General features: G+C 53.8%; 2 protein-coding genes across 3 annotated transcripts; one reads left to right on the top strand and one right to left on the bottom strand.

The window, feature by feature from the left end:
- Positions 1–2,757: 2,757 nt before the first annotated feature.
- DUSP3 (dual specificity phosphatase 3) lies at positions 2,758–13,247 on the bottom strand. The gene is made up of 3 exons (XM_028521713.2): positions 13,041–13,247; positions 9,801–10,027; positions 2,758–6,455 (listed from the first exon to the last, which is right to left on the bottom strand). Exons 1-3 carry the CDS (start codon positions 13,163–13,165, stop codon positions 6,250–6,252), a joined length of 558 nt encoding a protein of 185 aa, XP_028377514.2. The 5' UTR covers positions 13,166–13,247; the 3' UTR covers positions 2,758–6,249.
- A 1,531-nt stretch (positions 13,248–14,778) lies between these two features.
- Positions 14,779–18,577, top strand: CFAP97D1 (CFAP97 domain containing 1). Of its 2 annotated transcripts, none has more exons than XM_028519118.2 (5): positions 14,779–14,946; positions 15,485–15,555; positions 16,063–16,181; positions 17,755–17,811; positions 18,307–18,577. In XM_028519118.2, exons 1-5 carry the CDS (start codon positions 14,823–14,825, stop codon positions 18,401–18,403), a joined length of 468 nt encoding a protein of 155 aa, XP_028374919.1. In that variant the 5' UTR covers positions 14,779–14,822; the 3' UTR covers positions 18,404–18,577. The 2 variants fall into 2 exon arrangements, with proteins under 2 accessions (XP_028374919.1, XP_035890345.1); XM_036034452.1 differs by lacking the exon at positions 18,307–18,577 and adding an exon at positions 17,152–17,275 and having other exon boundaries at positions 17,755–18,039.
- Positions 18,578–21,027: the final 2,450 nt, after the last annotated feature.

A 21,027-nucleotide genomic window follows, 5' to 3' on the forward strand; every position in this document is an offset into this window, starting at 1 on the left:
GAGCCCAGCAGATGCCGTGCCTCCGGCCAGGTTGATCTGTCCCCCCAACAAATGGCCCTACAGGTGTCAGTTGGGCCCCCACAGACCCAGACAGAGGGAGAAGGATGCTTTTTAAGAAATCTCATGGGTCCTGACTCCACAAGGCTCAGCTTTGATTATCCTGGCCAAGAAACCTCTCTTGGCATCTCTGGACGCGAGAGGGAAAACCGAGGGCCACCCACTTGGGCAAGGGGGCGGGGATCCTGGCTACCAGGACCGGATGAGCAAGTCAACAGGCTGTGGTGATGGAACTCAAGGAGGAAACCTCAGCTCACGCTCCTCAGACATCCTGCGCACGGCGGCACGTACTTTTGGGGCAGGACACTCAGTGTGGCTTGCAGGCTGGGGTCCTAAAGGCCCCCATTTCCCTAGTCAGGCTGTGGGTACCAGTGGAAAGCACAAAGTCCCTTTTCTTACAAACGCCCAGGTCAACATTTTTAGTGCTGACTTTTTTTTTCCTGGCCTCCCAGCCCTTTACATTTTTAAACACCAACTTTGAGTCCTAGATGGAAAAATCTTATTGCTGCATACCACGACGTGCATTCCATGAAGCCATCCCCGGCCCTGCCAGCCACAAAGAGACCCAAAGGAATTGCTACCTCAGCCCCGGAGCAGGAGGAGGGGCCCCGGGAGGGGCGGAGGCGTGGGGCAGGAAGGTTCACACCTGAGGTGCAGGAAAAGGAAGGAGGGCCAGCGGAAGCTTTCATTGCAGGTGGATGGCGGAGCCAGCGGCCGCCCCTGGCCCCGAAGCAGACTGGGAAGAGGGCTGTGGCCCGGGCCCCCTTGGTATTTTCACTGGGCAATGAATCAGCAGGCCCCACCTGCAGAGCCTCTACGAGGCTCCTGCCACCTGCCTCGACTTGTAAGTCGCTGTGTCCATCTGCGGCCGTCTGTCCCTCCTTCTTTCCATCATCCATCACTCGACACATGAATGCAGCTGCTCTGACAGTTTTACAAGCCAGACAGAAGCCCCTGCAGGAAGGGCCCTCTCTGATGCCTGCTTCCTTCGTCTTTCCTTCCTTCGGGGCAGACGAAAACAGCTGTGGCCATTGTTGGGGGTGATCTATCTCTCCCGGCAGAGCCTGTGTGTTGTGAGAAGCTGGTCCCTCACGCCCCCCTCCCCCTGTCTGTGACCCTCTAGCCTCCTCTTCCCTTGCTCTGGAATGTGGACCATTAACCCTGTTGTGGCCGGACAGCTTACCTTCTTGCCCGGGACTTCGGAGAGGGCCGTTTGGATGCCTGTGGTCCTTGAGTTGATGGGACTGATGCTGGAGCCCCACCTGCCGTTGGAAGCCGCAGGCCCAGCCGGTGAACTGGAGATGTGCGGGCCATCCTTGGAACACTTCCGCCACCTGCCGGAGATGCAAGGGGAAGCCAGCTCCTAGAGGCTAGCGAAGGTCAGGATTGTATTTATTTTATTTGAGACAACAGTACTATTTTAAAAGAGAGAGATGGGAGAATCCAGCAGGCTTGAATCTCTAGATTCTCTCCAAACTTTTGAAGTATTCTCTGTCAATGTCTAGCCATGCTTTCCACAGAACAGCTCAGAGGCAACGTGCTATGAAGCCAACTGCTATTTCACTTAATGTAAATGCAGCTTTGCTCACCCGGTCCCCACGCTTGTTGTCACTCAGAGCTGACGAGGCTCCTGGGGTCAGCCCCCCAGGGCTGGGTCTGACTCTGCCGTGGGTACTTAGGTTATATCCGATGTCCCCCATCCTGAGTAGGGGGACATCGGACATGCTATTGCCATGCTATTGAACATTCTGTACAAAGAAACTTTTTTAGTTAAACCTTTTTATTTTGAGATTATTGTAAATTTAAATGCACTTGTAAGGCATCAAACAGAGAGAGTTCCATGCGCCCCATTTCTCTCCATGGTAATGTCATGCAAAAGCAGAGTGCGATATCAAAACCAAGACACTGGCATTGACACAGCCCACCAATCTTATTCAGATTTCCCCAGTGTTATTTGCACATGTCTTTGGTGCTATGAAATTGTGTCACATGAGCAGGGTCCAGTACCCACCACACAGGCAAGATAAAGATCAACTCTGTGCCCTGGCTGGCGTAGCTCAGTGGATTGAGCGCGGGCTGCGAACCAAAGCATCGAAGGTTCGATTCCCAGTCAGGGCACGTGCCTGGGTTGCAGGCCAGGGCCCCCGGCAACCACACATTGATGTTTCTGTCTCTCTCTCCCTCCCTCCCTTCCCTCTCTAAAAATAAATAAATAAATAAAATCTTAAAAAAAGAATATTCCAGTCAATCGTATCTCAGTAAAGCCGAAATTTTTTAAAATAAATAAATAAATAAGCCCTGGCCACATGGCTTGGTTGTTTAGAGTGTTTTCCTGTGCACCGAAAGTTTGGGGGTTTGATTCCCAGTCAGAGCACATGTCCAGGTTGCCAGTTCAATCCTGGTGAGGGCGCAAACGGGAGGTGACCAATTGATGTTTCTCTCTCCTCTCTCTTTTTCCCCCCTTCTTCTCTAAGTATATCCTCAGGGAAGGATTAAAATAATAATAATAGATTTCTTAACACAGGAAACTGCTGGTACTGGAGGGATGTTCAACAGATATGTACTGTATAAATATAATCATGGAGTCTATCGCTGGCTCAGGAGGGCTAATTTTTAGGTGATTGTTTTAAAAAGAAAAAGCAAGCATAAAAGCAATCAAGGGTGATAAAAAAGAAAGACAGAAAGAAAGACCATTTCTTGGTAATATAGGACATTTATTTCGGTTACAGAATTAGTATTTTAACACTGATTTGTGATATAACAGACATTAAACCTATTTTTTTAAAAAAACCTAATACATTCCCCTTTTCTGTCCAGAAAATTCACACTTTCACAATCAAATTACCCTAAAAGCTGACAGGAGGTAAGTTACACTTCCAACCAATCCACTCTCACAACCGGAGATGGCCTTGGTTTCCAATCAGAATAAAATCTTGACTTGGAAAGACCATCCTTGTTGCCTCTTTAGTGGTACTTGGCACCGGCTTTATGGCAGAAAATTTCCTGTGAGTAAAGCTTATATCTTTATTATGAGAGTGCTTATTTTGATTAAAACATTAGCATCTTAACATTAACTTGTGACACCAAAGGCACCGACATTCATTTCCGAAATCATCCGTCACCCCCTGGTGGAGCACAGCGCCACCTGCCGGTCACCGTGTAATTACATCCCCTCTGCTTTCCAGGTGGTGTTCAGTTACAAGCGGGGACTCCAAGAACCCTCCAGTGTCAGGGCCAAAGGGACTTCAGAGGTCCTGTTTGGTAGATGGTGAGTTCTGCTCCCCAGGTAATCAGAGGGGCAGGGGAACAGACCAGCCCGTGGTATGTGTACTCCTTTACAACAGAGAAGAATCGCTTGGTGCTCTAATTTGGGGGTCCTGCTAGTCAAGGAAAGGGACTAGGTCAGGGGAGGGAGTGAGGGCACCCTGAGTTCCTATTTCATCACTTCCCAGGGGCAAAAAGCTGTCCAGAAACAGCTTCCACTCAGCGCTGGGCGTGGGTTGACTCTTACACAATAGAATTCATTTCCTCAAAGGACGAGAGGCTAAATCCCGTGACATGAGTATGGGGTTTCTGAGAATGCAGACTACGGAGAAATCCCAAGTCATGGGCATAAAAGTCGTCCCAAAGTAAAGGCAGTAATTCTCCCACTCACCTCTTCTCCCTCACACTCCCCACAAACAGGCCTTCAAGAAGAGCTCCTAAGTAGCTGTGGCTATCCTGTGGGGTGACCCCCGCCTGGGCGTGGGAGGGGAGCCCCAGACCCACATCCTGAGCCGCTTCCAGAAGAGGAGCAGAGAGCTGCAACTTGGGGATGCTACGTGCTTCCTGGAAGAAGAGTCACTCATCTGACCCAATCCTTCACTTCCTTTTCCTGGAGCAGGGATGGATTTGTGCCAACTTCCTCCCACCCCCATCCAGGTCTTCCCTAGGCACCACAGCTTGAATCCTTGTCCTCTGTCCACAAAGCTAAGTGGCCCTTGCGCACACGGGCGGGGTCAAGGGCAGGCACAAGTGCACCTGGTCACTCCCAGGAGGCGCACTTCTTGAGGAGAAGTGTGGCATGAGGGGAAGAATTCAGCTTCAGGGAGCAGCAAACCTGAAATAATGCCCCAGCTCTGCCGTGAGCGGGGCCATGCCCTTAATCACCCTGAACCCAGCTTCTTTTTTTTTAAAGGGAACAAGACATGAATCTCTACCAACGAGGGTCACTGCCAAGGTCAAGTCAGACTGAGCAGGAGGGCGACCTGAAAACTGTGAGGTACAGGGTAGAGAATGGCCACTTCCCTTGGGTGGCTCCCTCTGGGCAGCCAGCATCTGAAAAAGACGACAGATCCTGATGCGTTCAGGGCTGCCGTGCTCACAGAGGACGGGGGCCTCCGGGCCGCACAGCGCTGCCCGACCCCAGACGCTGTCACGCCTGTGCGTGAGCCCAGAGGCTCGCCTGCTTCTCCCGGTCCCGGCCCACCACTCCTGCTCAGCCGAAAAAGGCACATTCCGTACTTCCACATGTTCATCCTGGCTGAATTTAAATTGAAAACAACTTTAAATAGTCAACAAAAGTCCCTGATATTTCATTTTCAGGTAAGACTCCTTTAGAAGCCCTTGCAAGGGATCCTACCACAAACTCGGGGATTCTGGGAGCCTGATATACCCACCAGAACAACGCCCTACGTATATTTGGTGCTCAAAAAAAAAAAAAAGCTTAATTCCACAAACGTTTATCAGACACCTATATGCTAGGCATTGGGGGCACAGCAGAGGACAACCCCTGTGCCATGAGGGAACCTGAAGATGACAGAATTGTATCACTTTCCATGACGACAAATCATGCAAAGCCCTAACAAGACTGTGTCGAGAATAAAAGTCTACATTCTGACAAATGTGCGTGCCCATGTGGGAGCTAGCGCGCTCCAACGTTCTCCTAAAAAAGTCGTTTCTTTCTGTTTGTTTGCTTGCTTGTTGGCTTTACCGCCAATAACGGCTCCATTTGGACGCACCGTCGCATTTCATTTCGGCCCCACTGAGTCATTTCTGCTCCCCGGGGTTCAGGGTCCTTTCCGGCACCAGAGAACCATCAAAAGGCCTGTAGGTGGGCGGGCTGTGAGCCTGGGACCACTCATCTCCCTGCTCCCTGGCCCCCTGGCTGTGTTTCTGAGACACCGCCCCCCCCCACCCCACTCCACACACCCCCACATACACGCTGTAATTGGCCAACTTCCTCCTCCTGGTCTGGGAATAGCAACGGAGACAAAAAGCAGCTGGCACGAGCAGCCTGGGCTCGCCAACACTATAATTCAGGACAAAACCCTTGTAATTCTCCAAATGGCGGGGCTTTAAATAGGCTGGACTTCAACACCCTGTTTTCTAAAAAGGACACACACGCTGTGCCCAAGGCAGCGCTCCGCGGACCAACCAAGTGACCAGAGCGGTCCCGGGACACGTTCCCGTGGATTTGGAACGTGAGCCTTCCAAGGCCTCGCATTTTAGAAACTCCTGGTTCAGGGGAGACCCCCGGGGGCAGTCTGTGTGCCCACCTGAGGGCCTCGTTGTTCAGGTATCTTTAATCCTAAGGGAATAATTAACATGTGGTCTCTCTGTGGGCATTTGCACCCACGAACAGCGGACGGCTACCCTACGCCAGCCGCAGACCCCGGGGTGTCTCTGCCTACGAGCAGGGTGTGGGCGGCTGTGAGGAGCCGGGGGAGACAGACACAGCGGGGGAGAGGGGCCCGAGTTTGCATAGTTCCTTTACAAGGCTTCAGGTACTGCGGTCCCCACTCAGGAGAGGACCCAGGGACCAGGAGCAGGGGGTGGAGGTGGGGTGCAGTCAGGAGGACCCCCTGTGAGCATCTCAGGCCTTCCGCTCCCACGGACCTGCTGCCCCGGGTCATCCAGAAGCAGGTGCCTTACACGCCTTCCCCCTCTACAGCCCCCCCCTGGGGGGGGGGCGATATGTCACAACCTGCAGGCACAGGACGCGCCAGGGAGCAAAAACGTCCTCCATAGCAAGCTTCTTTATATGCTCCCCGGGGGGTGAGGAGGCCCAGGGCTGTGTTGGGGCAGATCTGTGGGCGAGTGCCTGGCGGTGCTGGGAGCGGGGTACATCGTGTTTCCTAAACGTGGCAGTTAGGGACGCCTCAACCAGGGCCTCCCCTGTGCAGGCTCTAGAGAGGAGGTGGTGGAGGGACCCTAGAGTTTCAACTTGCCCTCCTTGACTAGTCTGTCGTTGAGCTGGCAGAGCTGGGCCAGGAAGCCGTCGTTGGGGCCGATCTCACGGTTCTGCCTCACGATGCTCAGGGCAGACTTGACGTCCATCTTCTGCCGCATCATGAGGTATGCGATAACCAGGGTTGGGGAGCGGCTGTAGCCCTCACGGCAGTGGACAAGCACGCGGCCTGGAAGAAACGGGGTGACACGGTGAGCTGGCGCCTCCAGTCGCGGCGTGACTCGAGTCAAAACTCTGCCGGCAAATGCAAACGACAGGAGGAACGCAAGGCCATCCTGTGCCCGCCAGATTGGCTAGAATGAGAAGGGCGGAAAATGGGGAGCTCCGGCGAGGGGGTGGAGCAGCCAGGACTCGGACACGTGGCTGGGGAGGGGCCTCGAGTCGGCACGCCCCTTTGGGTAACAGCGAAGCGGCGTCTCCTGAGGCTAACCCCACGCATCCCCTGTGGCCCAGCCATGCCATCCCAGAGACCCACGCCCGGCAGGAACGCACACCCACGCTCTCTGAAAGACATGCATCAGGATGTCCCCTGAGCAGCGCCATTCCTAACAGCCCCGGTGTGGAGGCTCCAGAGGCCCCTCGACGGCAGAACAGGGGCGTGACCAGAGTGCACACTCCACCAAGCATTGGCAGCCACGTGCATGAAACGCCCCAGTAGGAAGTACAGGAGCCCACAGAGCAGGAGCGCAGGCGCACTGCGTCTGTGATATCAGGAGTGTGGAGAGGGATGGAGAGTTGGGAGCAGAGGGGTCTGAGGCTGGGCTCTCTGGGCTGCTGGTCATGTCTTATTTCTCAATCTGGGGAGCCAGTCCACACATGGGTGTGTGCAGTGCACTGACGAACACTCTTGTGATACGGCCATTCATTCTCTGAATGAATCTTGCGTTTCAACCCAAAGCAAACCATGGAAACAACCCAAATGCCCATCAACAGGTGAATGGATACATAAACGGTGGTACATCCAGTTGACTAAATACTATTCGGCATTAAACAGGTGGAATTATGGACACTTGCAATGATGTGGACGACGCACAAGGAACTGTGCTGAGTGAAGAAGGCCAGACCAAAAAGGCGAGCACACTGTGCGATTCCAGGTCTATAAAGCTCTGCCGACGCACGGGTGTCTGGTGACAGAGAGCAGATCGGGGGCGGGGCTCAGGAAGGGAAGGCAGGGAGGGTGGCAGGGAGAGGTCACGGAGGGACAGAGGAAAATCTGGGGGGGGCATGGAGATGCTCACTAGCTTGGTTATGGCTGTGATTTCACAAGTATATACAGGTGTCAAAATTTGGCAGATTGTACTGTGTGTGGTTTATTAAATGTCAGTTATATATCAACAAAGCAGTTAAAAAATAAAAGGAACATACATGTCAAATACAAAAACAAACCAAGATAAAAAAGTCAAACACACAAACAAAAGCACCGTCTCATGGCTCCGCAAATGGCCCACGAGGCTCTGCGGCATCTGGCCCCCACCGGACGTCCTCCCCGCCTCTCCCTCCTCTGTTCCCATCGTTCTACCCCCAAAGCACAGCTCTGTGTTCCCGGTGCCCCCCAAAGCAGGAAGGCGAGTCCTCCACTTTCTGGCCCATTCACTCTGTGCTCAGTGTACCCGTACTCAGTGGGGCCTTCCCTGTCCCTGCCCCTGCCCCTGCCCCTGCCCCTGCCCCTGCCCTGGCCACGGGACCCTCTATGGAGGAGCTGCCTCACCCTCTGCACCACACCCAGCAAACCCAGGGCTCACAGGGCCAGTGGGGAAGGGAAGGGTTCAAAGCCCATCTTCCAGGCCCCACACAAATGCCACCTCCTCTGGGAAGCCTCCCTTGATCACCAGGACTGGAAGGGACTGCTCCCTCCTGAGCGCCCCGGCTCTCCAAAGTGACGGGCCCCTGCCTCCCCTGAGCCCTGCACACTGTGGGAGGCCAGTGAACTCCTGCTGATTGACTTCGCTGATCAGTCTTAAAAGCACATACATTTGGCATGAGAACCCACAGAATTCATTTTTGTCACTCATTCGGTAATCCCCTAAAGGGTCCCTGCTATGTGCCCAAGGCTGCATCAGGTGCTGGGGGGACAGACAAGAGACACAGTGGGCTCAGCCTGAGGGCAGCCTTCCCGGAAGACAGGACACGAGGACCCTGGCCCAACGCTAAAGCTCGCACCGGGGTCTGCCAGGGGACACCTCTGGAGAGGCAGGAGGACCTTTCCAGACCAAGGGCCTAGCCCACAGAGGCTAAGGCAGGGGGGTCACAAAAAGTCAGGGTGTGTTTCTAGTTGTACAGGAAGAGGAAGCCAAGCCAGAGAGCTCCAAGTGTCCTGAGTGATGGCCGGCCAATATACGAGGGCAGCATCCACCCCGTTACTCGGACCCTCGTTCTCATCCACGGAGGAGCTCAGAACAGCCGGCGTGCAGGGCGGTGACACGCAGAAGGCCATGAAGGACCACAGAAGGGCTGACAGTCAAGTGTGCAACCTCCCCGCTGGGCCCCGAACGTGAGTCATCCAGGGTCTAATAAACCCTGCGCCCTGGGAATCGTCTCAGCGGAGAGGCTGCCGGCCCGAGCAGCACCTGCGTGACCGAGACAGGCTGGTGTCAGGGGGACCAGGCCGATCACACCTCCTCGGAGGTCACTTCCCCGGGGGAGGTCCGGAGTGGGGAGGAAGGGAGAGGCTGGAGGCAGCATGGACATCAAGCCAGCTGCTGAGAGAAACCCACTAGAAGCAGAAAGGACAGGCGGCCCAGCCTGCTCGGTGACGTCTGCCCTGTGGCCTTCTAGGATTTCTCTCCAGATCGCCCTGTCCGGCTGCCAGCACCTCGGCAGGTCTGCTGCAGCCTCGCCTTATGCTTGGGAGCAGTGGGAGGCATTTAGCCGTGGGGCGTGGTTCGCCGACCCCCAGCCTGAACCAATTACAGCCGTCCGGTACCCTGCCAGGCACTCAAATCGCCCAACTCCAGCCAGAGAGACGTGAGGGACATGCCCCTGGGGGCTTTGGGGAAGTGTTTCACTTGCACTAAAAAAAGTGAGAGAAACGCAAGGAAGAGATGGCTGCTGCGTCTCTTGCATTACGTCCTATTGGGAGGCGGTACCCGGGAGGCGGTAACCACAATGCTGCAGCCATCTCGGGCCCCTCGGGGGCCTGCCCAGCCCTGAGGGTGGCAGAAGGGACAGAGGGAGAGCACCTGCTCTGAGGCCACCACTGAGCTGTTGAGTCAACCAGCCCGGAGCTCCGTCACGTCAAGGCTCCTTAAATAAATGTTCATTCCTAAAGCTCTTTGAGCTGGGTAGGGGGGTGGGCTGGAAATGAACTGTCTGTCAAAGTCAAATCAGACACAAAAACCCCCAAGGCTGCCACTGGGTGCCAGGTTTGTGCCTCTTGTGTGATGCTGGACGGGCAGTGAGAGCGAGACGTAAAGCTCTCAGCCGCTCGCCACAGGAGACGGGGAACAGCGGGCCGTCCAAGAGAAAGCCCAGTCACAACCGCCTCCCGTGGTTTCCTGGACGGCGGGTCCCTTACCATTCTTTTGAGCCAAGGCCTGGTCAATGAAGTCCGCGGCCCTTTCGAAGTAGGCGCTAAGGTTGAACTCCTGCGTGTCGTTGGCCTTGATGCCCAGGTAGGTGATGCCGGAGTCCTTGTAGAAGCTGGCGTTGGTGTTGACGTGCATGAAGGACCGGCCCTCGGCGGCATTCAGGACGTGGGTGATGCCCAGTTTCTGCAGCTTGGGGATGTCCTGAGCCACAGACCTGGACAGGGGACAGTGGCAGGGGGTGCTGAACTGACCAACGGGCAGCCCCAGCGGGAGGAAGATGGAGAAGATTCTAAGCCTCTTGGCAGAGTGAGAAGCCCTCCAAGCTCTGGCCCGGGCCAGAGCTTCTCCGCATCCGATGGCCCGTTTCCCGCCCCAGCTATATCTGATTACCAGCAGCTGCCCCAAATAGACGGGGCGGGTTCGTGCCTCTGCCTAGAGTGCCCTTGGCCATGGCCGTGCACCCTCTCGTTTTTCACACCCTCTGCAGCGTTTGCTGATTTTCTCCATTGCACTTGGCAGCAGGCTCCCCGCACCGTGGTGGCGGTGCACAGGATGTGCTCTGGAGCCGGGCCGGACCCAGCCCTGCCTCTTACCCAGCACCATTGAGGAAGTCATGTAACCTTTCTGTGACTCGGTTTCCCTGTCTGTCAAATGAGGACAAAAACTGTGCCTAACCCCTGGGCTTTGTCAGTGTTAAAAGGGCTATTGGACAGACAGAGCCACGCACCAAGTCGGTGCTACTATTTATTCTAACCCTTGTGTTCATTCGTTTCACATCTGGGCTCCGAGCTCCGTGACGGAGGAACCCCATCTGCCTCCGGTCCGTGCGCCCAGCGCCGGGTACGGTGCCTGGCACCGAGTAGGCGCCGAATGACTACGCGGTAAGTCAGTGAAGAAGAATGAGGCCGGCACGCCCCAGGCAGCCTCCTTCCTTGGACTATAGCGTGCTGCTGTGCCCTCCCACCCCCTGGAGGGAGCCTGCCTGCCACCCACCGTCCACTGGGCACGCCGCTGACGCTCTCCTGGGTGAGTAAACACTCGGGAGTGCCGGCCCCAGCAGGACGACGGGGGTTACAAAACATTCGCTCTGAATAGTCAAAGGGCTCCTTTATTCCCTCTCTCAACAACACCCCAGTTCAAACAGCCGCTTCTGCGTTACCCAACGCCTGGTCCTACGTGATCTCGTTCGCCTGTCACAGTGTCTGTCAGTCCTGGGAAGAAGGACAGAGCTTAAACTCTGGCCTGACAGGACGGCGGAAGGATGTCCGTGCACTCACGTGGGCTGCTGAGCGGCAGAGCTGGGTGGGAGGAGGCCTCCTTTCCCCCAACACCAACCACACGGCTCCTCCGTCTACCCCCTACTCTGCCTCTCACGCCCACATCACTGCAAATACCAAGACCCAGAAAACGTGGCTCATCTAGGCTCCTCTCTACCCCTCCGTGAGCCCGGATCAGGAGCCCCGATTTCTTTCAGGGGCTCCTGACAGGTCGGGGAGCACCAGGTACTCGGGCAATCGTCCCTGCTGGCCCTCCACACATCCCTGGCTAAGTCAAGGTCAAATTTGCTTAGAGGGCAAGAATGTCTGTTCTACAGCGGCCGTCAGCACTTGCCTCTCTGGCCTCCAGCAGAGGTCCACAATCTCAGTTTCCACTTGGGAAAAGGTGGCAGCTGAACGTGCCCAACTGCCCAAGGGATCAGGGTTTGCAAAGGGCGCCAAGGGCGCTCGCTGCTTGGGTGGCTGGAGAGGAGGCTGCCCTCAGAACTTCGCAGTTACTAAGGCCTTCGGCTGGGACCCTGGGACTCTACCTTATCTATCCCTACTCACGACACTGCATGCAACGGTAAAGCACCGGCTCCTTTAAGGAAAAAAAAATGAATAAAATCACTGAAGAGTCGCCACCACTCCTCTCCGCCTTCCCTAATGCTAATTCAACATGCAATTGATTTACCACAATCATTCTTCCTACGAGCAAACACTGCACACTGCCTGATACGCAGGCACTCAATATCGCGAATGAATGATGGCATGGACGAGACAGTCCCCTATGAGGCTGGGGCCTGCCTTTTGGACCCCTTCTGGCTCCTAGATGACCCCCGTTTCTGTGGCAGTCTGTGGCAGAGTAAGCATCAGGTCCTAGTCCAGGACCAGGGGACACAGACATGGCAAGACACTGACCTGTCCTCGCCATCTCTCAACCACTTGCTTGGTTGCCACTGTCTCTTCCTGCGTAAAACAAGGGGAGTACTTCCGGCTTTCTAACGTGCAGTCCCTGAGCCCCCGTCTGAGGGGTCCTCTTGGCTTTTATCCAAGTCCAAAGAGCCCTCCTAAGGCTGTGCAGGGTTGGTAACCTGTTCCGCACCTACGGCTGCTATTTCAGCACCTCTCAGCACAGTTAACTGGTTCTCCTGCTGCTGAGAATTTCTTCCTACAGCAATTTGACGGACAGAAAGTGGGAAAACCAATGGTGAAGAACTCATGAGTGATAAATAATGCATTTCCTGGTCCGGAGAAGGTGGGAGCCTTTTCTAAGTGATGGGTCAGGTCTTTATGGGGTTCATCATGGGATCATTCTAGAATCCATGTAAATCGAACCTCATCTGGAACGCGGGGGAAGGAGCGAGGAAACCGTGTCCCAGCTCTCTGGATGTCCCCCTCATTTGGGGTATTTCGATTCCCCAGATCCGAACTTGCCCAGCCAAGAAAAGTTCCACGCCCGAACTGTGACGTCAGCCAGTTGCCATGGCAGCGAAGGCAGACATTCCGCGGTGACCTCACTGCAGAACCAGGCAGCTGTCACATGATGCGCGGGCCGGGGACCAGCAGGGCGACAGGGCCACCTGTTTAGTGGACATGGTAGCCCCGACCCCGCCCAAGGCCGAGTCCCTAGCTGGTGGCGGCTTCGGGGTGGATGCGGGGCTGGCCGAGCGGCCTTCAAGGTTCAGTGCACCCCCCGGAAGGGAAGGACCCCGCGGGGACCCGGCAAGAACCAGCCCCTCCAACCCCCTCGCGGGGGTGGGCGGTGACTCCAGCCCCGGCCCAGCCCCGGCCGGCCCCGGCCCAGCCCCCGCCCAGCCCCCGCCCAGTCCCCACTACAGCCAGGGAGGGGCGAACACGCCCCCGGCTCCCCGCAACCAGCAAATGCCAACGCCCCCTCCCCAGCTCTCGAGGGAGTGGTACGCCCCGGGGAGGGCCCAGCAGAGCCGGGGCTCTGGAGCGGCGACTCACGCGTTGCCCACGTAGATCCTGGGGGTGACCTCGTTGCAGGGCTGGCTCGGGAGGCTGTAGCAGCCGCTGCCATCCGAGAGCAGATCGTTGAGGTCCTGCACCGAGAGCTCGTAGGGGCCAGACATGGCGGCGGCCGGGCCCTGCACGCCGGGGCGGCAGACAGCAAGGGGAGAGCGGTCCGGTCAGCTGGGCGGGGGCTCCGGAGCCCGGCCCCGCCCCTCCCCGGCCCGCCCCGCCCCGGAGGCGGATCCACGGTTTGCTCCGAGCGGCGGAGCGCGGATGGCCGCGTGCACTTTGCTCCCAGGAAGTACGTGCACCCTCCGGGCACCGAGCAAATGAGCTTTCAAAAGACCTCCGGGCCTGTTCCCAGGGATGGAAATGCCACCAAGCTTGCATTCGGCAGTGGGGGTGGGGACCCTACCCCACCCCTAGACAAGGCATTTCCTGCGTCACTGTATACCGGGAAGTGTAGTAACTTCATCAGATCAAATGCTGGACACAATAAATGTTCCTATTGACTGGGGTGCACCGAATGTCGTTTCGTTTCGTTTCGTTTTGTTTTGTTTTGTTTTCAGATTCCGGAGACACCGGCGTTCCGCTTATGAGTTCTGACTCTCCCTGCTGCAGCCCAGCAGCACTGGCAAGAATCCCGAACGTGTCAAAAAGAATCTCTGCCCCAGCACAGGCCCTGGGAATGACGTTGTGCATTTTACAGCCCCCCGGCATTTTCAAGTTTGAGAAGCCCGACTCTGGGGCCCCTGTCCTTCGGCACTCCTTGAGAGCCAGCCTGGTGCTCCAAGGCTTGGGCCCTGGGCAAACCAGCCTTGGCATTCTGACCCCGGGGGAATTCTCAGAGCCTGTTTGTTGGAAAAGAAAAAAGGGGGGTGGTGTGGGATAATACTACGAGTTCCTAACTCCTCCTCGGGCTGTTTGGAAGATTAAATGTGACATTTAAAGAAAGAGCCCAGCACTAACAGGGAGCACTGAATAGGGGGTCTTCCCCCTGTCCGTCAGCAGACTGGTGGAGCACCCAGGTGCTGCTGCCCCCAGCGCTACTGCGGAGATGAGCGTCTCCTTCGCAGACCTTCCGGAACAGCGGGCAGCCCGCTACGAGCCGCAGAGTGTCCTCAGCTCTTCGTTTACTGAGATCTTAGGGACAAAAGGCACCGTCTCTGTCCTCCCCCACTGTCGCCACAAGGGCAGAATCACCCACCCCTCCAAAAAGCCAGTGTTGTCCTGGGAATTCAGGAAACGCGCATTCTGAGCCCAGCCCTGCCACTGACTTGGATCCTGAGCGGCTTGCTTGCTGCTCTGGGCTTCCGGTTTCCTCACTTGCAAAGTGAAGAGATTGGATCAGATTATCATTCAGGTCATCGTTCGCCTTCCTGGAAAGCTTAGGGTCTCACACTTCTAGGGGAACCATTGCAGGGGAGCCTACTTAGCTTATAGCCCGAGGTACAGCTTTCTCCACCCCCCAGCCCCACCCCCTACCCCGCCCCCACACACCGCACCTCTTCCGGCGGCGGGTGCTGGGGGCATCTGCATTCCAGGCCGGTGAGAACGCTTCCGAGTTCCTCGCCCTTCATCTGGACTTGGGTCTAGGTTAGCTTTCCAAAGAGGAGCCGGAGGACCAGCAGGCATGCTCTGCTGCTGCTCCTCCTTGCCTGAGACCTACCCCTGATGTCACAACTGGGTAACTATGACAACCCATCCTGGGAGCAGCTAAGCACCTCACAGAGGAGCCCAGTTGCCTCATTTCTGAAGTGGGACTAGGAAGAGAGGATGTACAATTCCCTGGACTACCTAGCCTATCCTGTAATCGTCTCCAATCACAGGCAGACCACAACCTTCAGGAAGAGACTGGACCTTGGCAACTATATATCTCACAAGAATAGAATAGAGATAGGTACGTGGGCAGTTTGGGTGGGGCACTGCCATCGGGGGCTCAGGGGAGGTCCCCCTTAGAGGTGCTGACAGTACACCAGACCAGCACATAACTCTGCGATAATGTGGCCGTCTCGGCTGAGCTGGGTCAAGAGGACATTAGCATCAGGGACAACACTTGTCTTCCACGAGGGAGTTCATTTGGTAGAGATGCTCGCTGAAGCTCTTTAAAGCCAACGTAAGCTAGAAAGAGGCTAGGCCTTCAGCACGCAGTACACAAGCTGGTGCTGGTGGGAAAAGATGGGAGAGGGGCTCTTTCACGGGCTTCAGTGGACAGACAGTCTCTGTACATTTTACTTTTTTCCAATCCTTCCCGTTCTTTTATTTCTTGCTCAAAATTCTTCCGAGACATCCATCTGGGAACTTAAGTTCCTGAACTAAGGTCAGAATACGAAATCCTAATGTTTATCGAGCAGGGCTACTGTCTAGTGTGTGAGGTCTTCGGAGGCTGCTGGGCGGACACCGATGATACAAACTGGCTCTCTTTCATCCTTCCCCAGTGAAACCTACCGTGGACACCAAACCTCCAGCGGCCCATGCACATTACATTTTACAGATGAGAAAACTACAGGTAGTTTTTGCTGTCTGCAGGTGCACCTCATGGGTTTTTATCTGTGTCCTAAAGAGCCACCTAACCAAAAGATTCCTTCATTCTCCTCCCCCCCATACACATCACCCCCAGTTTCTTCAGCTCTGCCCCTCCCCCGCTGTCTCCACTGTGGGGGGTGGAGGTGGGGGGCCCTTTTTTTTAAAGATTTTATTTATTTATTTTTAGGGAGGGAGGGGACGGTGGGGGGGGAGAGAGAGAGAGAGAGAGAGGGAAACATCAATGTGCGGTTGCTGGGGATTATGGCCTGCAACCCAGGAATGTACCCTGGCTGGGAATCGAACCTGGGACACTTTGGTTCCCAGCCCGCACTCAATCCACTGAGCTACGCCAGTCAGGGCTGCGGCCCCTTTTTTAAAGGGCCCTTTCCCACAATCCTGGAAGAGAAGGGTGTTCAACCACGTGTGCCGGAGCACGGTGTAACCATGATGCCACCATGGAGCGGGGGTTGAGGGGGTGCTTTCTCACCAGAGTGAACAAAAGCGAATCGACAAAATCGAACATGAAAACAAGCAACTGTGCCAGAAAATCGCCAACGCCCATCGCGGCCCTGCCCAGGTGGATTGCTGGAACGAGTATTTTTCCAAGAGGTAGTGTTTCGGGTTTTGTTTTTCCCCTTCGTGTCATTTTGGGAAAGTCAAAAAATGACTTTCCCCTTGTTGAGTTCTAGTGCAAGGTTCTCCCGAGCGGGAGGAATACTGAAGAGCGGTCCTCTTGAGGGATAACCAGGGAGACCGTGTTAAGGGGGATAAAAACGACCAAAATTGGGGAACTTCCCTAGCATTAAAGGGCTTTCATATCATCTCAGAGATCGATTTCACAGGCCCGTTCAGACTCTGTCACAGGAGAGCGCTGCATGCTTTTGTGAAACGGTGGACACCGCTGAGACTAGGACACAGCATTCACAAGAATCGGTTCCACAAAGATTTCCTGAGCTCCTGTGTGCTCAGCACCGGGAACGCAGGGGCCAAATAAGATATATATATTTCCTAACCTCAGAGAACCCAGGCCTGACAGGAGAGACATTCATGTAAAAAATGCAATATGGCCAGGGCTACAGAAGTGTGTGCAAGGCAGAGAGAAGTGTGTGTCGCGGGGAAGGGGTCAAGTTGCCTTTCCTGCATCCTTGCACGCCTGAAATTGACCGGAAAGCTGAGGGAAGCGAGGGGAAGCACACTCACCCCCAGCCGGGTGAGATTTATCCACAGGCAAGACCTTCCCTCATCCCAGAAATCAGACGTTCTCAAGTCTCGGTACCCATAATGCCTAAAGGGCTTTCGACAAAATGCCACTTTTTACAAGCTGCACCCCAGACCCGAGAAGCAGAGGCTCCCGGTGAACGGTGGGACTGAGAACCGCTGACCCACGCCTGCCCAGGCTGCACACATTTCCCGGACAGCAGTCCGGTTCAGGGGGCAGGCCGGGCCTTGGGGCTCGGCTGGGCAGCGTGCAGCAGCCTGGGTCTAGGGAATCACGACTTCATCACCCCTGTGCCCAGCCAGGAGGAGAATTTTATTTTTTAGCCATCTGAGGGTTTTATGGCTTTTTTTGCCCCCCCAGCTTAAACAGAGAAACAAGGAACCGGGACCTAGTGAGAATCACCATGGAAAACCAGGGCATTCTGAAGAGGCTGGGGGATCGCAAACCGCACTACGACCGCAAGTTGTCCGAGGTGGACTGGCAGGCACGTGGGGACCCGGGGATACCCCTGTGCGGGTACAGGCTTTGTCTGTGTTCAACGTAGGGTCAGTCTCAGGGGGGACCCACAGGTGGCTGAGGGCTAGATCATGAGAAATACAATAATCAGTCAAAGAAAAACCACCGAAAGCAAACCATCCAGGAGCTAAGGACATCTCCTTGGTAACAAAGCCATGATGCATCAGGTTCAGAAAAACATCCAGGACCATCTTCCCTCAGCCCTCAATCATCCAGAACAGATGAATGTCCAAGCCAAGAGAGCGGAGGGTGTACGATCCAGAACGTGGTTAATGTGCCTTATTTAGGAATGACCCTTTGAGAAGGGGGGGACCACTTGCAATATTTTAAAACCTCCGTACCATGGCTTTGACCTGTAAGACTTTCCTCGCCATGCTTAGAGTTTAACCTTCAACTCTGCACCAGCACCCTGGCTTTGACATAAACCTTCATTTTTTTTCCTTCCAGAAATCAAGACGTTACATCAGAAATACAACAAGGTACCTTCTCTCCCGAGATAAATAGGTATGTCTCACCCCAGCTACTCTTTACTATAGAACACGGTGGCCACACTGGATACCAACCCTGAGAACTGTATGGAGAGTGAAGGGCCCAGCTATGAGGGGAATTCGCTCTTCTGTAAAATCAATTGGTCATCCGTTCAGAGACCTTAGAGGTCTGCCTCTGTTTTCTCTCCAATTAAGGAGGAAATGACTGTCTTTTGTCACCGGCTTTGAGGCTTTCCATGAGTCTAAGGGGAAGGGATTGGTTCCAAGAAAGATATAAACAGGAGGTCTCATGGCTTTCCTGCTGCACCAAAGCTACATTACAGGCCTCTGTCCCTACTCAGAAGTACCGTTGTGTTGGCATTTTGTATTACTGAACATTATTAGTAATGAGTGAGTTTGGCTTTCCCCCCTCTGGGGAGAAGGATAAATGGGTACTCGGGGCTTTCCAAAGGATAGTTCTGTGTAATTGATGGTCCTCCATTTCTTTCCGTCTCTTCTCACTGAATCCAAGGTTACTCACCACGGAAAAGATACAAGAGGAGGCCCTAGGATGTCGTAGCCGCTTAGAATCTCAAAGCACTCCTCACTGGCCGGATGCTCAATCTTAGGGGTGCTACAATAAAGCTTGGAACGTGAAATGAGTCGGTTACATTTCAGGTGTCCGGCGCCTTTAAGTCCCATCCCCAAATGGAGACAGGATGGGGCAGGCAGAAGGGAAGAGGCAACAAGCATTCTCACCTGGGGCTATGAAGTTTTAATGAGAGAAAAAGAGAGGGAGAGAACTTTTTTTTAAAGATTTTGTCACTTTTTAAAAAATTTTACTTATTTATTTTTTGAGAGAGGGAAGGGAGGGAGATAGAGAGAAACATCAATGTGAGATTGCTGGGGGCTGTGGCCTGCAACCCAGGTATGTGCCCTGACTGGGAATCGAACCTGCAACACTTTGGTTTGCAGCCCAAGCTCAATCCACTGAGCTACGCCAGCCAGGGCTGGGAGAGAACGTTTTAAGATATACACCATCACCCCCATGCTGGGGGAGAGAAAAGGTGGGGTGAGGTGATGTGGCCATAAGTTCAGCTCCGTTGAAACGGACAACGAGAGCGCACAATGACATCCGGGTTCCGGCGACACAGAACAAATGCCATGGGGTCCTCCGGGAATGCACGGACCCGGAGAAGAACGCTTTCACCTCGCAGCTGCTGTGACTGCTCACGCTGGTTCTCAGCCTGACTTATTTTGAAAGACAGTAAATCTTACGTGTTTTCATCACACATCAACTTTTTACTGTAAAATAATTAGATTCACAGGAAGTTGCACATAAATGTACGGGGCTGGGCGGGGGTGGCGGGCACCCTTCACTCAGCTTCCCCCAGGGGGCAGTATCGCGTGTAACTGGAGCACAGAATCAGACCAGGGCCCCAGCATCAGTGCAATCCGTACAGCGTACACGACACCTCGCCAGTTCCACACGCTCTCATTTTGTGTGTATAGTTCTGTGCAGTTTTTTTTTTTAAGATTTTATTTATTTATTCTTAGGGAAGGGAGGGAGAGGGAGAGAGAGAAACATTGATGTGCGGTTGCTGGGGGCTGTGGCCTGCAACCCTAGGCATGTGCCCTGACTGGGAATCGAACCTGCGATGCTTTGGTTCGCAGGCTGCGCTCAATCCACTGAGCTATGCCAGCCAGGGCTTAGCTCTGTGCAGTTTGACCGCATGTGTAGGTAGCTCTGTGGAACTGCAACCACATTGAAGATCGTTATCTGTACCATTATCCAAAGACTTTATTGTTGCACCCTTCTCAGCCACAGCCACCCTCTCCCTCCCATCCCTCAGCCCTGCCTGGCCATCACAGATCTGTTTTCCGTCTCTGTCATTATGTTACACCACGAGTGTTACATCGATGGGATCATGCAGTGTGTGTCCATTCTTTTGAGACTGGCTTTTTTTTCATTCTGTGTCATTTCCTTGAGGTTCGTATGGGCTGTGTGTACCAACAGTTCATTCCTCTTTATTGCTGATTCTTATTCCATGGTGTGGAGGTACCAAAGCTGATTTAACCATGTGCCCATTGAAGGGCACGGAGTAGTTTTTAGTTTTTTGATTGTGAATAAAGCTGCTACAAACACTTGTGCACAGGTGTCCGCATGAAAAGGAGTTTTTTTTTTTTATTTCTCTGGGATAAATGCCCAAGAGTGCAATTGCAGGGTTATATGTTAAGTTCGTTTAAAAGGGAACTACAAAATTATTTTCCAGAGTAGCTGCACCATTTTACATTCCCACCCGCAAAGGGTAACTGATCCAGTGTTTCCACGTGCTCATTAGCATTTGATAGTATCATTGTCTCATTTAGCCATTCTAACACATGTGTGGGGACAGCTCGTGGGGTTTAACTTGCATTTCTCTAATCAGTGTAGTTGAACATCCCTCATGGGCTTCTTTGCCATTTGCCTACCCTCTTAGGTCAAATGTCTGTGCGTATCTTTTGCCTATTTGCTGATTGAACTGTTCTTTTTTAAAATATTGAATTTTGAATGTTCTTTATATATTGTAGATACAAGCCCTTTTTTCAGTATGTTATTTGCAAAATACTTTCTTTCAGTTTATAATCTGTCTTTTCATCATCCTAACGGGGTCTTTCATAGAGCAAAGCATTTCGCTCTGATGACACCCAGTTATCAGTGATGAAGATGCGCTGTATCCTGACTGCACCAATGTCAGTATCCGGTCGGGGTTCATGCTAGTTTTCACACGTGGGAAACCAGGGAAGGGCTACATGGGATCTCTCTGTATGACTTCTTACACACATGTAAGTCTACAGTCATCTCAATACAAAAAGTTTAAAGAAAAATCAATATGCCCAAATATAAATTCATCATCGAACTGGTCCCAGTCCATCGCATTGTGAGGAACCAGCATTTTCCAGACACCCAGGTAAGAAACTTGGCGGTCACCTTTGACTTCAGTCCCTCTCTTTCATCCCTGCCCCTCCCCTACGTTTTTTTTTTTAAAGCTACCAGTCCTACTTCTCAGTGTCTGTGTGTGTTACTGCCCATAGTTCAGGAACTTGTGATTAACAACTGGCATTATTAATGCAAAAATATGCCCCTATCACTTTCTAATTGAACACCTTCTGTCACTTGCCATTCCTTCCAGAATGAGCCATACTTTTAGCATGGCATGCAAACTCCGTAAACATGGCCCCCGTGACCCTGTCTTTGCAGCCTCCCTCCGTA

Source organism: Phyllostomus discolor, chromosome 8 (genome assembly GCF_004126475.2).
Source record: "Phyllostomus discolor isolate MPI-MPIP mPhyDis1 chromosome 8, mPhyDis1.pri.v3, whole genome shotgun sequence".
In the NCBI taxonomy this organism is placed as follows: Eukaryota; Metazoa; Chordata; class Mammalia; order Chiroptera; family Phyllostomidae; genus Phyllostomus; species Phyllostomus discolor.